Genomic DNA, 25,645 nt, shown 5'->3' on the forward strand with positions numbered 1-25,645 from the left:
TCATATTTCCTTTTTGAGTCTGATTGTAGAAAAAGGGTTTTCCATTTCGTAAATTAGTTCCTTCAAAGCATTTGTTCCAAAAGTGAGAATCAACCTTTTTTTTCACACAAGCAGTCAATTTTCAATCCATTGATATTGTGTTTTGTTTTAATCATGTTTCTATGATGATTGTATCTTGCTGAAAACTAGAATATATAAACATTCCTTTCGTTGCCGTCAGTAACATGTTTCCCCTATTCTGTAAAATATTGCGACGTCTACACATTTTTTAAAGATATATACAAAGTGTCTTGATGCTATGATTTTTCATCTTGTGAATCTGTTGGATTGATTGCTGTTTAGTAGCAAACCAAATAGCAATAAAAACATACAAATCTGACCCAATGATGGTGGAGAGGAAAAGTAAAGGAATCACCAACATTATTACAGTTCACCCTGAAGGCGACAGCTAACGAGCTAATCAGACTCAACCTCAGCTGTACTGTGTGGTTATTGCTAATGAAATTTGACCATGCTAACATAGTGTGATGAACAGAATGAGCATATTTTACCTACCAAATGGATTGTCAATGTTGGCATACTAATGCTCAATGCATTGCGGTTCCTCTGCTTCCACTTTAGTCTTGATCACCAGCAGTCAATTCTCAAGCCATTGATTGTGTGCTTGTGACTTGATCACATATCTTTATTGTTATCCCGACTTAGATGCCAAACTCAACAGCTGCCACCACGAGCAAGGTGTCCTCTCTTGTCCAGTAGAGCTGCATGGTGGCTAACAAACAGTAGAACACTGGTTGAACAAAGTTAGGACCATATGTGAATGTGTTTTGAATTTTGAATGTGCTCAGAACATTTCCCTATTTCAACAAATGTTTCAAATGGCCACGAGCTTAATACATCAGGCCGCAAGTTCGGCACACCCTGGAGTCTAAAACAACACACTTACACGCACAACAGCATTTTACCTCCTTTTAAAAGGAAGTCCAGACGTATACTTCATTCTGCATTTAAAAAATAATAAATCATTATTAATTGTCAAACTATAGTAATTAATTAGACACACCAACACAATGCTGTATCCATCAGCGTACTAAATATCTGGTTCTAATGTCTGCCTTGTGATAAAATAAGTCAACACAGACTATTTTTTACAACATGTGGTTTGGGTTTGTGTGACAATGGCTGTCATTGCACTTTGATCTGTCTTTCATCAGTACATATAAGCCAAATCAAGGAGTGGACTCTAGAGTTACCACCTGTGCTGCCATTCTTTGTTCCTGCCATCTCATTCATTAGTTCAGGCCTCAGCAGCTCTACTGTCCCAAAAGAAGGAAAACAAAAAAAATCTAAAAGCTCCTCAAGGAAACTCCCAGTCTGGAAACACTTATTTTTGTACATTGAGGCTTTCACATTAGATTGGCCCATGGAGATGCGTTTCACAGCTCCACCCCACCTATTTGTTTGCATTCATGTTGGATTCAGTATAGTACTTCTACTAGTGCACTCTCCATGCACATTATTATAAGCTTATATTTATTGATGGAAAAGTTGGGCCACTTTTTTCTTTTCTTTATTGTTGTATTTTCATTTAGATTTTTTAAGAAACATGCGCTGGAGCACTTCTAGGATAGCATGCATCTAGGATACTGCAGTGTGTCCTGTAATTAGGTTCCGCTGGGATGATGCTCCGCTTGATGCTGTAGCAGAGGGGGCGGGTCCGGAGACGACTGTCCCGGCTGGTGATTTGATGAAAGGAGGATTTTCCAGTGTCAGTATTTTACAGTCGGTTCGGGTTCAGTATCGCGCCGGTTGTCCAGCCTCCTGACCGTGCGCAACTCTCAGGGAACCGACTGGGTCTGCGTTTTTTTTTTCATGAACGTCCTTCACCATCAGTCTGAACGCTGGGCTTAAGGTGGAACGGATCTGAAGGGCCCCGTCTGGCTGTGAGAGAGACCCTTAGACTTGCACACATGGCACTCTAGAATAAGAACACTTTTGTGGATTGTGGAAAGGACCGAATTTGATCAAAAGTCGCCTGTTTTCTGAACTTCTGTTCATTATGGAGATGCAAAGATGGACCACCAGGTGGAAAACGAAAAGTTGGCTATGGAATTCAACGCTAATCGCTGTGGTCACATTAATTTTAAATCTACAAGCTGCCAATGTCAGAGCAGGTAAGAGGCTGCTTGTTACACCACGTCACAGTCACATTGCCAACTCCAGGGCATCCCAGATAGCTCGAGGGCGTCCAATAGGCTGGCGGCCAGCCCATAGGTGATAGAGGGCTGACGGGGTAGCGAGCGATTTTAATTTAATAGACTGCTGACAGATTTACAGTGTATGCACCTTTACAGCCGCACAGTAGCCCTTTCCTCCTTATTCAACATCATTGATCTAGGCTTCCTTTGTCGTGTGTTTAGCGGGAATGTATCTAATGATGATGACTGCATTTCCTTGTTTGTTTGTGAGCGACTGAGCCCGTAACACGCGACACCTGCATCCACGTGTTCAGTAACTTTAAAAGGGGTCTGCTTTATCGCCGCAGTTGTCCCGAAGCTTTTTTATACGTCGCGTAAACTTTAACTATGCAGGCCACCGACATGCATAGTGTCGGGATGTATATTGGATTGTTTGTGACGTAAGGTTTATTATTGACACAAACCGACCGAGCTGCTGCTCACTCTGAGTTCCCTTCGAGTATCTTAGAAGTCTGAGCTTGCCATCCAGGTGTGGCCAGTGAGGAGAGGCGCCTGGCGGTGCCGCAAATACTTTGGTGGTGGTAAAAAGTGTACCTAAAATTACAAGTGAGCAAGATACTGTAATTGACATTCTGCTGTATAATTTTCGAAGATAACTGATCACAGAAAGTAAACAGTATTTGTGTCGTTGTGTTGCTCTTCACCACTTGGCAGTACTACTGGACACTTAAGGTTTTACGCAGGATTTTTACGCACCACGTTTGGTGTTGTTACTAATACCCCACATATAGGTCATTACGTGTTTCCAAAATAATATTTAAGTAAGAGCTTAATCCTTGGATCAAATTCACAAAAGTCATACAATTGGCACAACATGTTGTTTATCTTGTCTAATGAGGTGTCAGCTGCCATGTTGAGTGTATTGTTGCACAGTGCAACCTTGAACATATAGGTGTTGTGATTAATATTTATAATACACTTGGCACAACACTGGAATGCTGGAAGTCAAATTCATATGGCCTGAAGGATCACCATCTTTCCACATTATCTGGGCTCCCACTAAGAAGGGGCGTTAATGGAAAAAGAAAAAAAGGCCCTGTGCTTTAAAAACACATATGTGGGTCGCATTAACTTATTATTTCATATGTCCTTTGTCTGTGGAGCATGAGAGACATTCATACTTTCCTGTGACTTAGTTATCCTGGAGATATTTGTCTTTGTCAAAGTTAGATTCATGTTGCTTTTTCATATTCAGGGTTTTGACATCAGGCCACTTATTATAAAACCTTTCAAAATGATGCCTTCTTGTATCAGTCATAGTACTGGCAGAAATAGTTGGAAAGAGTGACTATTTAAATTAATTTACAAAAAAAGGCTTAACAATGGTTCGTGAAAGGTGTCATGTATCTCATCCTGTCTAATAATTTCCCTTCTTAAATCCCACCCTGTTTTGAGCCATTGTTTTTCGCTCAACTCTTATGATATATAAATATACAGTCAGCAGAGGGCGCCCCCCCAAAATGAAAAGATCATAAAAGGAAACACCACAGTTGCATTGGTTGCCCATTGCCCATCTTCCTCCACTCTGACTGATATTTAAACTAACCATAATTGCATGATGTGCAAGCAAACATTTACAGGCTTTCCAGTGCAATTTAATTGCTGCCTATTGCTGCCAATTCTTTGCAGAACCCAGTGACAAAAAAAAGACCGACAAGACATCCCAAGATGTTTCCGCAGAGACACCAAGTCAGAATGTCACGGATCGAGAAGTTAATCACAAGTAAAGTCTTGAAGTCTAACCACGAGTAAAACATAAAACTGTATGGCTTTGATAAGTTGTGGGTAATTTTGACTCTGCAACTGAACATTTTATTTTTACGTGTGAGGGTCGGCTGGTGAAATTGCTTTAATGATTTTAACAGGTTTCTCCTGTCACTACATGCCTCGCTGCCTCAGGAGACATCACACGTCTTTGTCATATTAGTAGCTTGTTCATTTGGCACACGTCTCTGACAGCAGTCAGGAAGATGTGTGATTAAAAATCTGAGACTGGCGATTACCCCCCAGACAAGACTGTGGCTAGTCTGAAGCTGCTTTTGCATAAGAGAACTGCCTTCTCTCTCTTGTGGTTGTCATCCTTATCATTAGAATATGGCTAATTCCTTTTTTAGGGTTTGAGCCTTTTCTCAAGATGTGCTGAGTATGTTTCATGCTGGCTCAAAGCGAAGCTCAAAAAGCCTTTAAAAAACGTTATGCTTATTCATTTGGGGGGTCTTTAATGATTTGGGAATACAGCCTCTTTTTTAGGACTTCTGTAAAGTGACGGTTGTGGAAGGAGAGGGGATGAAGAGTAAGGGATGCGGGATAGTGTGTGTGTGTGTGTGTGGGGGGGGGGAGGTTCCTGGCCAATTCATCACATCTGGAATATATGAGGCCTTGAGGTATGCAGTAATGTAGAAAGGCATTCTGAAACTCACAAAGAGACCTTTAGTCCACGCTTTCTTTTTTTTCAAGAACCAGTAGCTCTGTACTTGGGACAATATTCAGAGCCACAGACTATTTTCTTTTTCATGAGGCATTGGGTGTGAGGTTTTAAACTTGGCATTTGCTACCCATTTTTTATTCTGTCTATGGCCAACTCAGAAGTCAGCCTGGTATTCTTATACGGACAAAACAAACCCTCTGCCTGGTAACTTTCTCTGTGTGCAGTGCCAGTCATAGACTCTGTTTTACTCCATCTCTCTCTCGGTTGATAAAAGTTACCATTGGATTGAATTTGATTCGGCATTCTGATTTGCTTGATTTTGCACCCGTGCAGCTTTCTTTATGCTAATGCTCTGAACAATTTAAATTCATGACTGTAGCATCAGATGATCTGGATCCATATCAGCATAAATTACTCCAGTCGTTTCCATCACTTTGAAGATCAGATCTGCGGAACATCAAATGAGCCAAAACTCAAGACACCGTCCCTGAGCATATGCTCGAATCAAGCAAGTTAGAGTCGCCACTCAAGCTGTTATTTTTCTGGTCACAGGAGAAGTAGCTACAGGGAAGGGGCCTTCTCCATTTAGTCTTAATGTTTTAGTTGGGGGAGGGGTGGGGGGGTAGGGAGTGGTTCCAGTACCATAATGGGTTCAACATGTGGACTTATAGCTCCACCCATCTGACCCCCTCTTCTAAAAGTGAGCAGGAACTGCCTAATCAGCACTTCCTGGCATCACATACATTACTTTTTATTAAAAACAAATAATAAATTCCTTTGCCTTTTTTTATAGAATAATGTAAACATATTTAATTAAGAGGCACTAATCGATTGTAAAACTACTGGCTAACAGCGTTTGCCGTCGACTTTTCGCATGAAAAGAAAGAAAGAACATATGGTTCTTCCATTGATTAGCCTGTCATTGGTAATCTGTCTCTTGACCAAACATTCTTTCTGTTTGATCAAGTTTTAAGGCAGATGAGGAGATTTCATCCAATGTGAATTTCAGTTTTATTCCTGATCCCTTGAAATGATTTTACCACCAATCGCTCAGGCCAATATCAAACACATGAATCTCGCATTTTTTTCCAAAGAAGGGAGATTTCACATTAAGCCTGTTATCCGTCATTCCTCATGGGCCTTATCTTCCCAGAGAGATTTTGAGCGGACCATTCAGACATTGTTTATCATTGCTCAGCCTTTTGAGGGCACATCCTGCCTCTTGACTCACCAAAAAAACCATGACTGATGTCTGTGCTGGTTTTCTGCTGCTGTGTCTTTTGTAAAAGTAAAACAAGTATTTTGGTTGCACAAGGTTTGGGCTGAACATTTGTCAGTTTATTCTCTTTATTGTTACTGTATCTTGTAATATAAAAGAATAGTCTTAGTTTGGTTAACCCAAAGATTCCAGTTGTTTTGTAGGTCAAATTTTTCATCAGGTCCTACAAAATGCTGAATTTATTTTAGTAAAGCAGTACAACAGCACAGATATGTTATTACGTGCGGTGAATCTCACTAAACTACAAGACAGCTAATTTGACAATAGATATAAGAAGGTGCTTGATTTCTAATCTGTGCCAACATTGTAGTGCAAGATGATAATGAAGTCATGAATCAAAGATTTATTCATGACTGTTTATTTAAAGTAGACCTGTGCAAGAAAAATGGATAGAGCTTACTATCACGCTAATCTTTCTCATCTTTCAAACGATAGTTTATCGAGATGTTCGCGACTAATATCGATACATAAAAAATAAAAAAAATCAGCGGCTTTAAAAGGATTTTAAATGTCCTTTAACTTGCGTTTGTGTCAAATGACCTCCTCCTCTGCTCCTGTATCGCTAGCCTACTGACTTCTAAGTTAAGTCCAGTCACCTCCCAGCCTGTTACACGATCCGGCCAAAATCCGACACATGATGGGTGTCGCTGTGTAGTGCCTCGGATTTATAACAAAGTGAAGAAATGTGAGAAAACATCACTCCCCCCGGCAGAGAAAGAGTCGACCTGACATGCGATGATAGACGACTACTGAGTCGTCTACATTTTAGCGTTATCATTATCCTGTAATTGTGGCACTGACAAGTATATTTGTTAGCTCTAATATGTCTCTCTTCAGTTGAAAATTACAGACAAGTAATAACTTACTGTTCGAGCTACAATGTCCCACTCACAAGCCAACTTAAAACATGTTGATAATTTAAACCTTGAATTACCACCTTCCTCTTTCTGTATATTTTTAAGTACACTTAACCTCAGTCAGACGTGCGTTAAATCAGGAATGATGTTGTGCTGTACGTCAACCCTCCTGTTTATAACCTAGCCTTGAATGATACCTTATTAGGCATGCCTCGGGGGATGGGAGAAAAACAATATTTACAGAATGGGACAGAGAGAGACACTGAGAGTAACGAGTTAGACAATTACTGAGCAACAGTGTTTATGACAGTCCTGCACAGGAGTCTGACCTCTGAGCACCAGGTCCTTTGATAGAAAACTGTTTAGTAGCGTTAAGAAGCTCGTAAAGCTGCTCCCCTCTGCACTCTCCTTATTCCAAGGACCCAGTGCAAAGAGTTTTATCATTCCATAGTTACCATTCAATTCAATTCAGTTTATTTGTATAGCCCAATTTCACAAATTACAAATTTGTCTCGGAGTGCTTTACAATCTGTACACATAGACATCCCTGCCCCAAAACCTCACATCGGACCAGGAAAAACTCCCAAATAACCCTTCAGGGGGAAAAAAGGGGAAGAAACCTGGAGGAGAGCAACAGAGGAGGATCCCTCTCCAGGATGGACAGATGCAATAGATGTCATGTGTACAGAAGGACAGATTTAGAGTTAAAATACATTCAATGAATATGACAGAGTGTATGAATAGTTCATAGTAGGCATATTCCACGATGGAGACCTCCACGATCCATCAGGCAGATGGCGGTGGGGAGGAGGAGTGGGCGGAGTCTCAACAGTGGGCGGAGTCTCAACAGGACAGTGGCGTAGTCATGAGCAGGAATTCCACGACCCAGACGATCCATCAGGCAGATAGGATCTATGCCGTCTCATAGGGTCCGATGACCCCATGAGACGTGAAGTCAAGGACTCCGGGAGAAAGCAGAGTTAGTAAGGTGTGATTGAGAGATGAAAATTCATCCTTAAGGAGAGAAAAAGAGGAGATAGGTACTCAGTGCATCCTAAAATGTCCCCGGCAGCTATAAGCCTATAGCAGCATATCAAGGGGCTGGACCAGGTGAACCTGATTCAGCCCTAACTATAAACTCTGTCAAGAGGAAGGTCTTAAGTCTACTCTTAAACGAGGTGACTGTGTCTGCCTCCCGGACTGAAATTGGAAGCTGGTTCCATAAAGAGGAGCTTGATAACTAAAGGCTCTGGCTCCCATTCTACTTTTAAGACTCTAGGAACTACAAGTAGTCCCGCATTTAGTGAGCGTAGCTCTCTAGTGGGGCAATATGGTACTACAAGCTCCTTAAGATATGATGGAGCATCACCAATCAAGACTTTGTAGGTTAAGAAGAATTTTAAAAGTGATTCTTGATTTTACTGGGAGCCAGTGCAGAGCAGCTAGTGCAGGAGTGATGTGATCTCTTTTCTTAGTTTTAGTGAGAACACGAGCTGCAGCATTCTGGATCAACTGGAGGGACCTAAGAGATTTATTAGAGCAGCCTGATAATAAGGAGTTGCAGTAATCCAGTCTCGAAGTAACGTAACGTGAACCAATTTTCTGCATCTTTTGAGACAAGATGTGCCTGATTTTTGAAATATTACGTAGATGAAAGAATGCAGTCCTTGAGATTTGCTTTACGTGGGAGTTAAAGGACAAGTCGATCAAAGATAACACCAAGATTCTTTACAGTGGTGTTGGATGCCAGGGCAATGCCATCTACAGAATCCACATCACCAGATAATTGATCTCTGAGGTGCTCAGGGCCGATTAAAATTACTTGGTTTTGTCTGAGTTTAACATCAAGAAGTTGCAGGTCATCCATGTTTTATGTCTTTAAGACATGCTTGAATTTTACAGAGTTGGTTGCTCTCCTCTGGTTTTATCGATAAATATAGTTGAGTATCATCTGCATAACAATGAAAGTTTATGGAGTGTTTCCTGATAATATTGCCCAAAGGAAGCATGTATAAGGTAAATAAAATTGGTCCAAGCACAGAACCTTGTGGAACTCCGTGATTAACGTTGGTGGTTATCGGCGTCATCGTTTACAAATACAAATTGAGATCGATCTGATAAATAGGATTTAAACCAAATTAGTGCCGTGCCTGAAATGCCAATCGACTGCTCCAGTCTCTGTAACAGGATGTCATGGTCAATGGTGTCGAATGCAGCACTAAGGTCTAACAAGACCAGCACAGAGAGAGTCCTTTATCTGCTGCCATTAAGAGGTCATTTGTAATTTTCACCAGTGCCGTCTCGGTGCTGTGGTGTTTTCTAAATCCTGATTGAAATTTCTCAAATAAACTATTATGATGTAGAAAGTCGCACAACTGATTTGCGACCACTTTCTCAAGGATCTTGGAGAGGAATTAGCCAACACCTCTGGATCCAGAGGTTTAATAACAGCCACCTTGAAGGAGTGTGGTACGGCCTGTTAGCAGAGACACATTGATAATATCTAATAGAGACGCCAATTAAAGGCAAAACGTCTTACAGCCACACGGGATGGGGTCCAAGAGACAGGTAGATGTGTTAGAAGTAGAAACCGTTGAAGATAATTGGTCACGGTTGATGGGAGAAAAGCCCTCCAAATATACACCAGGGCATACAGCGGTTTCCAAGGCCATTCCACTTGAGGACAGATTGGCACTGGTTATGGGCAAGAGAATATTGGCTGTGAAGGTAACAGTAGTGGTGCAGAGGAAGGGGGTTGGGGGTAACATTTTAACTGATCCTCTGACAAGTTAGCTCATAAATGAACAATTGGTCAAACGGACATATTTGGCCAAAAGCATGCAACTAGGCCTGTGTTTCCAGCAGACTGAAAACATCTCATGTAGCCTACAAGCTGATTTATCTTTAGGAAAGTCATATTTTCCAATCTAAACCACTTCACATAAATGCATCATTGTATCACACTTTTTAAACAATGTACACATACATACCTACAAAATGTCTTAGCACTTAGGACGAATGCATTCCCCCAAATAGCTTATTGCTATGCAGATGTTATGAAATGTTTGCTGACTAATTATTATTGGGTAATATAATCAATTATTTGTTTTACCTCCACAGTTGAACAAGTAGATGTACTGAAGGCTCTCGACTTCCAGAGCTCTCCTGAAGGAGTACGGAAAACAACAGGCTTCTGCTCAGTCCGGAGAGGATCCAAACCCGACATTGCTTACAGAGTGGGGAGACAGGCTCAGATCAGCGCTCCAACCAAACAGCTCTTCCCAGGTAACCTCTTTTTTTTTTTACCTCCCATCGATTATCTGCATTTACACTGATGCTGAACCAGTCAACGTTGCCTGGTTGCTCCAGACAGTAGAGGATATAAAACTCAATAATTAGTTTAAGATGTAAACTGTAAGCAGAATGTGAGGATCTTGAGGATAACTTCCCCACGCAAAATACACATATTTTCTGGTGTGTCTAAAACAAGCTATCTAGCCTTTTTAACAGGGACACATTTTGTAGCCATGCTTCCGATGCTTTAAGCTAAATGCCAGCATTGCTATGCTAACATGCTCCCAATTATGTTGAGAAGGTCTTATTACTTATAAAGAGCTTACTATGTTAACTCTCTTTGTGTCCCATTTTAGCATGCTATCATTAGTTAGTTAGCACTAAAGAAAACTAAACACAAAGTACCACTGAGGATGATGGGAAGTTTTACTGGAATTTAATTGTGTTAAGTGTTAGCCTATGCAAATTTATATTTTTCGTAGATATACAGGGCTCTCAAGTTTTGAAGACAGGCAAGCGTGAGATTTCCATCAGCACCCGATACAGCTGACCGTTGCGCGCGCCGGCATCGAGCCGAAAAGAGTTGTTGACGTGCTAGTGACTATTTTTTTGCTCCATCCCAATGCGCGCAGACCGGCGTCGGAGCTCTGCAGCGGAACAATCGATCGGCGTATTGAGCACCCCTGCATTCAAGCATTAAATAGCCGAGAGGTTTTTTCAGCGTGAGGAATTCGATGTGTGGCGGGAGTGCGTGAGATAAGACCGAAATGCGTGAGTCTCACGCTCAATGCGTGAGACTTGAGAGCCCTGGATATATCATTTAAGACAGATGTCGGGGAACAAAACAAACACACTGCCAACCCTCCAGCCATACATTGTATGCCTACTCAATCACATCATTGTTTCGGATGAAAGTGAAACAGATGCTTTTGTTTTCTGTCTTGAACCACTTAATTGCAAAATAGAAACATTTTCAACATATTCCAATTGTCCAATAAAATAAAATAAATTCTTTAATGAATACAATGATACCCCTCAACACATGTCCTCTAAAATGCAGTGCTGATACTTGCACAATACTTTTCTGGAAGATGAGTTTAATGTGTTGATATTTCAGTAGCATCCAGAGCCCAAAGGGGATGAGAGTCACTCAGCACATGGTGTATAAAATGTCATGTCAACACAGGATTCAAGTATGAGGCGCAACAGCAGACTTTTGTTGTTGGATATTTTGGGGAACCAAAACCCACAATGTATTACAGCAACTCAATGAGAGGAACATTTATGTTGATACTTTGTGGACTCATCTTGTCAATAGAGTATCTGTTCTCTAGTTTGATTGCTGGCAGACTTCAGCAGGCTGTGTTTGGCTGATATTTGGACATCTAGCAGGGTTTTCATGCTTGGTGTGTTTTGCCTGACTCAAAGTCTGCTGCCAAGCTGTTGGTGAGCAATAAAGCCATATTTATTTTATTAGGAAGGAGTCCACTAAAAAAAAGACATTTTAATTAAGACCACTGGTTTGCTACTTTCTTACACTCATTGCTACTCATAAACCATTGGAAATTAAATAATGAACTGTAAAGGACAATAGTTGTCATTTTGGCTGTAGAAAACCAATAAGCTAGAAGGTGTTTAGTAATGTATTCCTCAGTGAGGTTACATTTGTTGTCCCAATCTATGCAGTATTTGTTGTTTGTTTTTCAGCTTGGCTTGATGTCGCAGAATAAAATATCTATTCAAAATAGTGTGTGGTATGAAAAACAATGATGTGATTATTGGCCTTAACTGACAGCATACTGGATGCTTTCAGTAATGGAAATATGAGGAGTATAATTGAGCTTGAATGGTGAGGCATTGGAGCTGCTTTGGACTTTGGTTTAAAACAATATGGCATTTGTTTGGGTGTTTACTACCATTGTAAAATTATTGTGGCTACATCGGCCAGGGGAGTCCTTTCAGGGGATGCCATGGTCTCTTTCAGCTTCCTTAATAAACAGTGCTCCAGGTCTAGTTGTCTAGACATTGGGGTTTAGTGTGAGGAGAGAAAGTCAGAGAGCTAATTAACTTCTCATTATTCAATTGTGTTATTGCAATACAATTGACCTTGTATACTATCTATAGAAGGCATATGGTAAATGACAGGACATAAAGTGAAAGGGAGTCTGCCTTCCATTTCTATCTTTGTATTCATTGTACACTGAAAATAGTGGTGTCATCTTCCCATCTGATATTATCAAGAAGATACATTATACCCTAAATGGCAACGTTAGTATTTTTCAAACTGGAAGAAGGAAGGGAGGCAGTAAAATAGAAATTATTCTCAGAAATTGTTCGAACAAAAGTGTGCAATTACCCTGATTTTGTAACTAATTATCTGTTGGTCTTTAACATGCCAAACTACATGCCTGCTGCTTGTTCAACCTTCAGGAGGAGTTTTCCCTGAAGATTTCTCCATCCTGTTTACCATCAAGCCAAAGGCTGGCCTCCAGACCTTCCTGCTGTCCATGTACAACGAGCAAGGCATCCAGCAGCTCGGCGTGGAGGTGGGCCGTGCCCCAGTCTTCCTGTATGAGGACCAGCATGGCAAGCCTGCCCCGGAGGAGTACCCCCTCTTCCGCTCCATCAACCTTGCTGACGGCAAGTAAGTGACCGACTGCTTCTCAAGAGGGCTTGAACATGTTGGGCCAGATGTGAGGTTATTTGGTCCCCTGTATTCTTTGCTTGTCTGTGTGCCATTTTTAATGTTGAATGTAGCTTTTGTGAGCAGCACAATTTGATGCTCATCTTGAGCACTTTATTTATATTTTATATTTTATGTTAAATAAAACCAATCTGCTAAAAATATTTGTGCAGGCACTCGGTAGTCTTCTATAGCCTACTAAACAGCTATGAGTCATCTTATGTTTGTTCAGACTTGAATACCATATGGAATAAGTCAGGCAGTAATTTGATGACACACTTTTATTTTCCAGATGCGTTGCAGTTTTTGAATACTGATATGCAGTAATAGGCAGGATCTTCATACATTTCAGAGCTGCCAAATGACGTTGATACAAATCATTGTTAAAGTTGCCATCATTAATCTGCACAAATACTAACCAATTAAATGAGTGGCTTTTTGTCTGATTATATCAGAAAAAAACTCATTGCAGGGTAAATAAACAATGCCATTTACAATATTGATATTGGACATATATGTAGCTTGCTGCAGTGTGAAGTTGATTAATGGTGACCCTTTTATACTAACAAAGCTGCCTCTGTATTTATGAACGAACCCCGGCAAAAGCAATGACAAGAGGTGAAGTTCATTGGGTTTGCAAAGGCTTTTCGGATTCTCTCTGACTTACTGTGACACCAAATCGAAATATATTTCCCTGCATACTCAAAAAAAACTGTAAACATTTTTGGGCATGTTGGACAACAGAAATGGCAGTTGGAAGCAGGGAAAAAGTGCTAACATGAGACAATTCTTGTTTTTAACATGAGGTTTATTGTGTTCATTTCTGAGTTTTATCCATTGGTATGCAGATGGTATTACTTCCAGGTCGAGTTTAGTTAGCTGTTTTAAGTTGCTTCAGCTTCATGTGCTCCCAAAATGTCACATTTGGGAGAATTCTGGAAGTATTTCTGATAGGGCTGTGAAACGATTAACATTTTTAATCGGGTTAATCACAGGTTTCTGTGGATTAATCATGATTAATCACATATTACCGATATTCTCGGTATATTTTGTGAGAACATAGAGATTTATGACAAAAGACGGATATATACATTTATACATTCTTCTATACAATGGTGCTGCAACTCAGCAGTTATTTAGCAGTTTTCTTCCATATGGAACATTAATACATCTTCATCCTAAACAGAATGTTTAACCCTCCTGTTGCCTTTCGGGTCAATTTGACCCCATTCAATGTTTAATGTCGGTGTTCTTTGGGGTCAATTTGACCCCAGGCTGTTTTTCACTGTGTCAAACTTATAAGAAATATCAACTTTTTTATATATTTAAAGGGCTATTTAGGTAGTCAACAAACAAACATAAAGTACCTCACACTTAAACTTGGGAAGCAATATTAATTCTAATAATTTTCTGTAGGTTTTAATTGCTGGGGTCAAATTGACCCCGAGGGTAAAATATGTTAGTAAATGTAAAGGAGGGTATACCTCTTCCACTCCACTGAGGACGCCGGCGTCCTTAAGACCCTCCCCTTCCCTTTAAACGGCTTGCTCACGCAGACCACGTCAATAAACATGGGCATGTTTGGTATCCCAGCATTCAACATATCCTCATCTTTGCAATGAACATATACATTTTCTTTTATTTCGTAATAATTTTTCACAAGAGGAGCCTAACACACAATGTCTAAAGTCGCGATCAATGCAGCAAGTCGGGTCTTGCAACATTTCGACGGAGAAAACGTACAGAATACACTTTCTAAGTAGATGTATTAGCGGAGGTATTAGCGGAAGTACTAGCGGAAGTTAGCAAAGAGCTAGCGGAATCAGAAAAGGTAAAAAGTTTTACAAAAAAACTTTTTTTTTGGTGCGCTGTGTCTTCCCTGAGAGTAACGTGTTGAAGCCAGGAGACCGCGCTGTCTTTGCCCGGGCCATGAACACGGTGATTTGCTCCGTTTTTGTTTGACTACATTTTATGAGTAACAGTTAGGGGGGTGCTAGTGACTTTTCATGCGCGAAGACCGGCATCTGAACTCTGCGGCAACCGCGATCGACATATTGAGCACCCCTGCATTAAAACATTGGTGCAAGTGACTTTTTTTCGTCCCGATGTGCGCACACACGCCGGCATCCGGCGAGACGGGGTCGTGTTAACGTGACACGTAGAGACAGAATGACATGCTGCTGGTTCGAGACGACCAACAACAGACGGATTGGAAGCTCATTCTGCGCATGCGTTAAATGCGTTTAAAAAAAATAACGAAGTTAAACCTGTAATTTAATTAACTGAGTTAACGCGTTATTTTTCACAGCACTAATTTCTGACCTACTTTCTTCCCTGCTGCATAGATGGCATCGTGTAGCTATCAGCGTGGAAAAGAAAAGTGTCACCATCATCGTGGACTGTAAGAAGAAGGTTACCAGGCCCCTCGGCAGGGGCGACCACGCCGCCATCAATACAGAAGGCATTACTGTCTTTGGCACCAGAATTCTGGATGAAGAAGTCTTTGAGGTAAGGCGGCCATATTGAAGCCCTATTCACCCAGATTATCGTGTGAGTGTGTTTTAAATTAATGGTTTAACATTTTGGGATTTGCACTTTTTTTGCTTTTTTGACGAGAGTTAGGTGAGAAGATAGATGCCACGCTCACGTCTGAGTTTTAAGTATCAAGCTTGAGCCAGAAGGCGATTAGTTTGGGTTAGATTAACGACTGGAATGTAGCCATTAAGACATTTTCCATTTTGAACCTGTCATTTTTACTTTTCTGTTTATACATAGATTAAACATAACAGATGCAACATAATAATCCATGTGTTTGCAGGAATTTTTTTGGACTTTGATTGTCATGCCAGCCTAGTCATTATGCTAACCCAAGATAATCACCCTCTTCCTCCTATTCCATACCAAATGCACACATATGAGAGGTAACAATCTACTAATTTAAATGTCTATAAGAAAGTTAATGAGTGTGCTTCCCATATTTTCTTAAATGCTTCCCTTAGTTGTATCAGTGCACAGGTCTTAAGAATGATTCATGTAAATTACTACATTGTCTTTAGTATTCTCTTGCATAGTTCTTGCTGTCTTGGAATGATACACGACAGTTTACCAAGAGTCTGCTTCTATATGTCTCCATCATCTCCACAGGAGTGTCTTTCAGGAATATGATGCAGGTATTCACCACTTGATAAAAGTGATTATGTGTTGAGGGAGTTTGGAAAGCTGACCAAGATGCCAAGATATAATTGAAAGCATATTGTGAATCTCACTCTCAATGAATCTCTTTTACCATTGTGAAAATGGACTATTGAGTGTCTTAATACTTTAAGTACAATACTTTAAGGCCAGACATTTTTATGTGTCATTTACTTGTTCATTCAGTAAATGGGGATTTGTATTGGCCAGAACAACAATATTGGCTTGTATACTTGGCAATGTGTGTGGAAAGGCTACTTGCACAATGTCGTTCAAAGGGCTTTTTTTTCCAACACTGGTTTGGATAAGTTTGAATAGTGTAATTTGGTTCAGTTGTTCATATATGACAGTGTGTTCTTTGAGCTGTATGTATTTTGTGTGAGAAGATTTCAAATTATTCCTTCAATAACTGTGCCTACCAGAGCAACACTCAGGATTAGTGTATGGTTACTGAGGTGGCGATTGTGAAAAGGAGGTCCTAGCTACCATGTTTAGCTCAGGTAGTTGTGAGTTGAGTGGAAAATGTGAGCTGAATGCTACCTCGCAACACAATAGTCTCTCTTTGATGTCTGCATGTGGAATGCTTGCGAAGTAGAACAGCTTGCAAAATGTTTGCCTCCAGGTCAAATAGGACTTTCCACAGAGGAGCCACTTTGATTCCACCCTTTTTCAGCGATAGCGTTTTGTCAAGCAGTTCACTTTGCGAGGTTTAACGTACAAGTTTAGGCCACAACAAGAAGAATGCACTATATTTGTACACTTGACATTATTAAAAGTACAATGAGCACAACCATAGTAAATGGGAACGTAAGAGAGCCAGAAAGCCAAGTGAAAAGCGTTGTGGTTGTAATTATGGTAATTGAGAGTGGCGAGGTGAAATTAGTCTCGCACTTTCACCAAGCCTTTTCTATTTTTAATGCTGATTTAAGACCAGCTATTTTACTTTTGTGAGTGCTCTTTGTTTGAACATTTATATGAAACTAAATGGTGTTGAATTAGAGTAATTCATTTTGTTCTCACTTTTAAACGACCTGGAGAAGATTACATGATTCCTTTTGTACCAAGGTTTTTTTGCATCCTGCAAGGTGGTTTTAATCCTTGTATCACATAATAATAATGTTGTGCTGCCATATCTTAAACTGTAATAATTTCCAGTTTGATAACCCTAGATTTGTTGTTTGCAAATTGGTTATTTGTCGACACACTGCACAGATCATGGCTAAAATGTGTACTGGCCTGGGTTTCTCCTATATATATTTGAAGTAGATATAAACCATGTGTTTGAGTCAGATTTGTTCTTTGGATTATATTTTTGCCATCCATTCTACAACTGTTATAGGTATACTACTAATACCTTGGATGCTATGGAAACTTGTGGAAACTATAGATAAATACAATGGAAACCTTTGAAATGTCCCCACAATCAGAGTCCAGTTAAAGTCCAGTGTAATTGTTTGAATCTTACAAATATACATGCTAAATTATGGCATCATCTAAAATGTATAATTCTTGGAATTCCTATCCAGCTACGTTGTGTAGGTGTTGGGTAATACAAATCTGCTGTATAATGTTTACAGGCGGTATGGGCACATATTAATGGGGTAAAAAATTATAATTAGAATACTACTTTAATGCAGTTTTCTGGAAATATTGTTATAATAGTATAATACCTTGAGTTCATTAGGGAAAGTGGGAAAGGCTGTTCAGAGAGTAAGCAATGCTGATCCCACTTTTATTGTGGGAGATTATACCCCAAAGACATAAAGCTAAACATTTCTTGTGGTTGAACACAATGATTGGTGGTGGAATAGGCTGAGATTCAAAGGGGCACCAGCTTAAATCTAGACTTGGGCAACACATTTATATAATTATGAGATACAACATGTTGGTGAGCTTCAGAGGATTTTGTTTGTGTGTTGTTTAATGATAATGGGTTTCATGATCTGCTGACATGTCTTATGGACTCAACTGAAGCTGTGGACGGATATAAGTCCATTCCTCGAAAATAACCTTTCCTAACACCGACAATTTCAAACCCTAACCAAAGCATCACAGTTATCAATGATATATATATATCTATATATATATATAGATAGATAGATACCCATATCGAGGTCTGACCTAAATGGATAAAACACAAGTTAAACATTTGCTGCAGCTTGTCTTCCATCTCTTAAACTGAAGAATTATGGATTTATAGTTATTAAAAAATGGTGGCGTTTAACAAACCTGAGCTTCCCAACTTTGGAGCTATTCCTCAGATCAAGTCCAGAGGTTGGCTGGGAGCGTTCCCAGTAAAAGTGCTCCGGGCTGTGAGCACATGGCTACCTTACTGCAGTAGATTGCATAAGCAGGTGTCAAAATTGGAAGCACAGGGGAGAGTGAAAGCTTGGGGAAAATCTGATCAGCGTGTGCTTAGTCTTGGCTCAGATTGCACAGCTGTTTAAAAGATATTCTCACTGACCGGGCCTCCAAAAGCTTTTTTTCCCTCTTTCTTCTAATTTTCTCTATTTTTAAATAAAAGCCATACAGTGTTTGAATAAACTCTATTTTTTATGTACATCCACTCTTCAGACTTTAAAGAATAGGGCGGGATATTTTATTTGTATGCCTTCTGCCAATATGTGTTTACGCGTGCATTGTTTAATATGTGAATTAGGGCTGTCAGCGTTAACGCGTTAATCTATGCGATTAATTTGGCCGCGATTAACGCACTAAAATATTTGAACGCAATTAACGCAACTTTGTTTACTTCCGGTGTCGTTGAAGTTGTTGCACTCCTGTGAGTGTCAAGCCGCGGCAGTCCGCCTCCTTCCTCCCGTCTGCTCCTCGATATTCACAGAGAAACAGAGGGCGACGTGTCGGTGACGCGGGGCGGAAGGTGCAGGGGACTTTTTGTTATTGCTCCGCCCGATGCGCGCACAGACACGCTGGCATGGAGCTCTGCGGCCGCGAGACGGAGAGCCGAGAAGAGTGAACGACACGTCGAGACAGAATGACATGCTGCTGTAGAGACGACCAACAACAGACGTTTAGTTTAATAAAAGAACAAAGACGTCTTGAAGGAAAGAACCGTACATTACTTCTGCTGTAATCTGGCGCTATAGAGAACATGACAGGGGGGCGGGGCCTCACCCTGAAAGAATGGTGGGGGAAACACTGGGATGTGTCACATGCAAAAGCCTGTAAAAGGTGAATTTACATGTTTTTGTAAAATCGAGAAATGCCCCCAGCCTCCAGAGGGTTAACGTGACATATTGTCAGTTTACCAAGGCCACTGGTTCTGCTGTTGTTCAATGTTAAAGATGACAGGACCAATGGGGTCTCTAATACACCTTTGTTTACTAATCTGATGTTTCACTGAAGAAACAATTTATCATCCACGATATTAAATACCTCGCTGGCACTTTATAGGTAGGAGCCTCTCTGAAAACACAGCTCTGTGTGAAGTTTAGTCTTTAAAAAAGAATACAGTTAAACAAGTGTCTAAAATACACGCTGTCTGAAGGGATTACTCGTTCATTTAGAAGATTTAGTCTTTCGAAGAAAAAACATCTTTTAATCGCGATTAATGAATTTCAAAATGTGCGATTAATTAGTTAATTTTTTTTAATCGATTGACAGCCCTAATGTGAATGCATGCATATAGATGTGTGTGTATCTGCTCTATCTGTGAGGAGGCAAAGATTGTTTGTTTATGCGTCCGTCATGACTTTAGATAGTTACAAAATGCTGTTCCTCAAGCGGGACATTCTTTGGCAAAAGAATCTTACAAGGCTCCGATGGGCTCCAAACCTTAAAGTGAATCATTGTTTATTGTTGACTTGGCAGGAGGTGAGGCAGTCTGACTGTTTCTCATCTGCCTCTGTCACTTATCACCCTCCTGGACTTGTCACAACTTGTTTTGGTTAGGGTTGTGACACAGAATACAGTAATTGATTCATATTTGTGTGACTGTCACTATTACTGCGAGGGTCGTCAGTCACTGATACTTTCAACATGTGTTTATACCAAGAAACAGAAGTGTAGAACGTGTCTTTGTCAACGTGAACCTGTATCTGATCTCCATGTCCCTTGTTTATAACCCTCACTAACTGGTCCCAGAACAGCCAGGAAGTTGTGGAGCCAAGGTGCTTCTTAAAAAACATTTGCTGATGGAAAGGATCAGAAAAAGGGGAAAGAGAGTTGGGAGAGAAAGAAGTGAAGAAAAGACTGGCAGACAAGCCGGCAGATGGTTCAAACAGTTCAACAGATTTGTGAACCTCTGGCAGACGGAATGTTTAATATTTGTAGGGTGCAGGACATTCGTATGCCTCCTTTGCTTGAAAAGAAACTTTATCCTTCGGCTGACCACAAAGGCTGCATTTGATAAAATGCTGGGAAGGATTAGGAGAGTATTATTCATTTTCCCTTTTGCTCTGTTTCTTGGTTAATTGTTGTCCTCCTACATTGTTGAAATTCCATCTGTCAATTTGTTCTTTCGAGATTTGAGCACCTCCCAAAGTCTGGAAAAGCAGGCTTTTTGGATGATGAAGTAAAGAAAATACAGAATTAAGTTAAGGCTAAAAAAGATAATGCAAGTTTGCACAATATGCATTTTAAAAACAGAAACATCTGCAAAAGACTGTTTACTAAAGCAGCGGTATTCTGCATGACCTGTGAGCGGGTGATGACGGTTCAGTGTGACAGGCAGGTTACAGTGACATCCGTAGGTTTTAATTTGGACTATTTCCGTGACAGAAAGTAGTTCCAATAAAAGGCCTCAGTTGGGACATTACTTTTGGAAAACTATAAGATGTAATAATACACCTGTAATAGCATCTTAAGGACTGTCCTGTCATTCCTTCATTCATGTTGAGAGCCCACACAGTAACCTTTTAAGCCCAGCTAAAGTCCTGGTTCTATATACGGGTGCTGGCTCTTAAACACATGTATCCCCCAGCTGGCAAATAGACTGTTGCACCTGGACAACAATCTTTCAACCACGCAATTAAGTTCTTATATGTTGTTTTGTAGGCATCAGGTTATTTCTTTTGAATAGTGTAGAGTAAGATTGCAGACTTAGTCATCGTAGAATGTAAAATTGACTTTCATTAAATTGAACTTTAACTTTTTTATATTGGTTTTATTTTTTAAGTTAATTACACTCAAAATATGATTGTAGGGAGGTTGCTATAGCGCCTCGTACCATAACTGCACAAAAGCGTATGGGAACGATTATAATACACACTATGTGTGTGAGACGTTGGGGGAAGGACTCAAAGGACAGAAAAAAATGGAAACAATTTAAGAGGCGCTGGATTATTTCCTCTTTATTATCATATTTTCATTTTAATGTTATATACAAATTTCAATAGCTGTTTATTGCGACACCAGGGCAGTGTGGATGGTTTTAGGTTTCATCAGCCCCAGTCATGAGGTTGCTATCCCATTCTCACTCTTTTTCTAAGTATGGCCTCTTTGGTGGAGTCAAATACAAATGACATCTTTGTTTATGCCTTCAAATTAGTCCCGACAAATGCAAGATGGGAAACCCCCGTTGCCTTCTGTCATCTCTGATCCGGTGCCAGCGGGAGCTATCTGCATCTAATCAAAGTTGTGTGTTGATTTTTTTAGGTTGCTCATGTGATTTATGCTCATGGATCAGACCAGGCGTAAACTACTCACTTGTAATTGCAATAATCCATCAGCTGGCTGTTTTCCTGAAGGAACTTCTGTTCCTGGTGGGTGTGGGCTGTGTGTTGGGAGGGATACTCTTCGTGGTCAAGGTCACCTACTCCAGGGAGGAATCGAGTGGTGCCAGTTTGCTGTTTTATATTTCTTTGCTTTACATCAGATGTTGCCTGTGGGTGAAATGTAGATGGCCGGAGGGATTGAATGATGATTCAAGTCTCTTCTCTTGACTTTAATCAGTCAGTCTCACCCTCCTTTACTTCTCCCCGTCATATGGTTGTTTTTACAGTGCACATTGACATGTAATAATTAATGTATCCACGTGGGGCTCTACAGTGGCTAGTTACTAGCTAACCTCACAGCAAGAGGGGTCCGGGTTCGGTTCCTGGTCTTGTCACTCCTTCTATGTGGAGTTTGCATGTTTTCCCCGTGGCAGCGTGGGTTCCCTCCGGCTTCTCTGGTTTCCACCAACAGTCCCAAAGGCATGCAGCTCATGTTAATTGGACTCTAAATTGCCCGTAGGTGTGAATTTAAGAGTGAATGGTTGTCTGTCTATGTGCCCTGCCATAGACTGGCGACTTGTCTAGCATAAACCCGCCTTCGCCCAATGTCGGCTGGGATCGGCTCCAGCGTCCCGCGACCCTGAAACGGATAAGTGGTTCGGATCCTGTAATGGAATGTGTCCCGGCGTGTTGCTTTTACACCCACATGCACATTGTATTCAGGCCCATTAATAGATTGACTGAAGTGTAGCCTAAACTAATGATTTATCCCATAGTGTCTGTGCCAGCTATGAGCTCTCAGACAGGGCATTGCTGTCGATCATTCCTGGAATTCTAAGGAGAAACTTCAACAGATGCTAGAGAAATGTGCAAGACAATCTAGACAGTAACATCAACACAATCACAGAGATGCCGACAAAGGAGACGCAGAGTGAAAAAGGAAAGAGTGAGGGAGAAGCCAGTCGTGGAGTATGGGAGTGCCTGGCTTTTTAAATGTGTGTGTGGTCTCTTGACAAGCCCCGCATGACATTTTAGACTCTCCGGCAGATTTCCACCACATGTTTGTTTTCCTGTCATTTACCTGTATTTTCTGAGTAAATGTACATGAAACAAAGCAATAAGTGAGAACATAAAATAAAAAAAAGCTGCACAGGCCAACTATCAACAGGAGGAGGTGGACAGTGATATCGCCAATTTCAATGTGTCCAAGTTTTTAACTTTCCTCTCTGTTTCTGGCTGAATGACTGTCATACATTTGTGACTTCCTGCTTTTCATTGTAGTTTTATTTCTACAGGTTCAGAAGGTAGAGGCTGAACTTTTGTGAGCAGGTTATGTTCTGCTTTTTAAAAAAATGTTTATAACAATTTTTTTTGCTTTATTTATATATATACATACACATAAAGCACTATTTCTCTTTAAAGCAGAACTGCTCTGCGCCTCACTCAGTTGCACACAATCACACCTGGAAGCAGAGTACAACCTCAGTGGAATCTGTTGGCCTTTTGGGCATTGCATTCCTTGCTCATGGGGGGGGGGGGGGGGGAGCTGATTCATTCTGATTCATTCTGCTCTCTGGGAATTAAACTGATGACCTTTTGGTCACACGTATTTGCTTTTGGGCCACTGATGTATGACGCAAGCATGGGGCAGTGAATATCTAATGTGTTCCAGAGGTCTGCGCAGATGTATACTTCTGTAATTTAATGCAATCTGCACGCATGGGCTTCCTCTTCAGAGGCCACGCTTACTGCACCCTTCATTCACCTTGACACGACATATAGGTTATTTTCTTTGTGACTTATTCATGTTGGATTTTTTTTTTAAAGTCGGCTTAGTAGCCTATATGGTTGATGGGTTTAGATAACATTCTCCACATCCGTGGCATAGCAGTTCCTGGTTTCAGAAATTCCTTAGGAGACAATCATGGAAAAAGAGCCTTTGGCTGATGGAAAGGGATCTAATTTCCTTTTCCAAAAGCTTATGAAAAACAGACAGCCTCAGATAAGTAGAGACCTTGGATATGTATCTGCTCTGTAAGGGGTCTCGCCGTCCCTCATGGCTGAGTGTACAATAGTTCTTCTTTAAAGGCTTACAGACTTCCTTTACAGCCTTGATTTATTCCATAAAGTAATTAGTAATTAATAGTCAAGACACACTTCCTTTGGTACAGCACATCATTTGCTTTGTTGTTTTATTGTCACATTTTATTATCACCACATTCGTGCCAAGCTGAGGCAGTCAAGCGAGGAGGAACACATGTATTATTTATGGGTATTAACTTTTGTTTTTTTATTTGTGTCATTAAAAAGTTGTTAATTGAGTTATTTGTGGTGTCAGGGCTTAGGAAAGTCACGTTCAATTTCTGAAAATTTAATGTCAACTGCAATTGGAGCAATGTCAAGGCTTTAATGGCCCTTTAAATCGGTACAAAAGATTCACAATCATGTCAGAAAATATCTCATTCTAACACTGAGGATAAAAGAGAACTCTGACATGGGAATTTTCACTTGGGCCCGTGAAATTTGTTGACATGGTTTCAGTTGCTTACATGCTTCTTTTCTTCTGTTCCAGGGTGACATCCAGCAGCTGCTGATAGTGGCAGACCCCAGAGCAGCCTATGATTACTGTGAACACTACAGCCCTGACTGTGAAACCCCCAACCACCACGACACCCCCCAGGCTCAGCAACCTGAGGACGAGGTCAGTATCTGCAGAGGAGGTGGAGGGGGGGGGGGGGATCAAGAGATCTGGTGGGAGGAGGAGTTGGCCGGCGGGAGGGAAGAGGGAACAGAGAGGAAGAAGGAAGGGAGGGAGAGAATAAAGGAAGGAGCTACTAAGGATGATAACAGGAATTTGGAAAAATGCCTCCAATTTGGGTGTTGTCAGTAAAAAAATGAAGTAAGAGAATAAACTAGGAAGCTTCGATGCATGAAAATGAATAAGATCAATTTGAAAGTGAAACACACATTTTAATTCTCTTCACTTTTTGTGTGAGGAAATAAAAACTAGAATGTTATTACAACTGTTGTGCATATTTTTTTACTTTACTAAAGAGGATAGAGCTGTCATTCGACATCATAGTAGAAGCAAAGTCTTAGCTTTAGGCCTCCAGGTTGCTGTTTCCCATGGCAACGGTTCACTGACAATTAAGGGCCGTTGTTGCGAGGAGATGTGCTGTCAACGTTTGTGGCGAGCTAAAACACACACACACACACACACACACACACACACACACACACATACTGTAGCATTAGTTCTTATGTTCGCAAAAATATATCTTTTTTTAAAACACCATATCTTCTGATTCTTTATTTGCAAAAATGAAATAGATTTCATATTGACTTTAAAAAGAAGGATTTAGGGGATGAGAAAAGTAGACGCATGATGCTTCGCGGAACAGAAAGAATGATTCAGGGTTGGGTTGGAACTTGAGATACCACACATCAAGTCCCCAATACTGGATAACATTTAGGAGGTTTCTAACCAGTGCAATTTTCCAGCAAATTATGAGATCTTCAAACATTTTTACAAACATTCTTTCAGGCAAAAGGACTTTGACACACACACTTGTATGAGTTTCTATGTCAAATCTAATATGTTTTTACTCTGTGTTTTACTGGTGGAAACATGCTGACATATCAAAACACATTGTTGAGTCTGAGCTCATCTTCTACAACTAAAATGTTATTTCCATTGGCTCTAAACTTACTGTTTATCAGCCAAATATCTTAATTGAAATACAGTGCTTTGTGTCCGGGCCTCCTCGTTCTTTTTCATCTTCAGTTTTTGTTTTTCTGCTGGTTCAAGCCTTTTTGTCGGCTGAAATTTTCCTTTAGTATTTCACTAAATAACTGATGAGCTCACACTGGAAACTTTTCCTTTTTCCCTGCCACGAAGTCTGAGCCCACTTTGGAGTGGCCCCGTGATTTATATCACTAACGAGTTCTACAGGCTCTGCCCAGACTCCCAGGGAAATTT

The 25,645-nt window shown here is 40.5% G+C and overlaps 1 protein-coding gene across 1 annotated transcript in view; it reads left to right on the forward strand.

Moving 5' to 3' along the window:
• Positions 1–1,819: 1,819 nt before the first annotated feature.
• The window catches only part of LOC130197921 (collagen alpha-1(XI) chain-like), a 79,943-nt gene continuing 56,117 nt past the window's right edge, over positions 1,820–25,645 (forward strand). Inside the window, exons 1-5 of the mRNA XM_056420904.1 lie at positions 1,820–2,174; positions 9,943–10,107; positions 12,547–12,760; positions 15,145–15,307; positions 24,239–24,367. Of these exons, the coding sequence (XP_056276879.1) occupies positions 2,060–2,174; positions 9,943–10,107; positions 12,547–12,760; positions 15,145–15,307; positions 24,239–24,367 (786 nt within the window). The 5' untranslated portion in view covers positions 1,820–2,059. The remainder of the gene's footprint in view (positions 2,175–9,942; positions 10,108–12,546; positions 12,761–15,144; positions 15,308–24,238; positions 24,368–25,645) is intronic.

Source organism: Pseudoliparis swirei, chromosome 8 (assembly GCF_029220125.1).
Source record: "Pseudoliparis swirei isolate HS2019 ecotype Mariana Trench chromosome 8, NWPU_hadal_v1, whole genome shotgun sequence".
NCBI classification, from domain to species: Eukaryota; Metazoa; Chordata; class Actinopteri; order Perciformes; family Liparidae; genus Pseudoliparis; species Pseudoliparis swirei.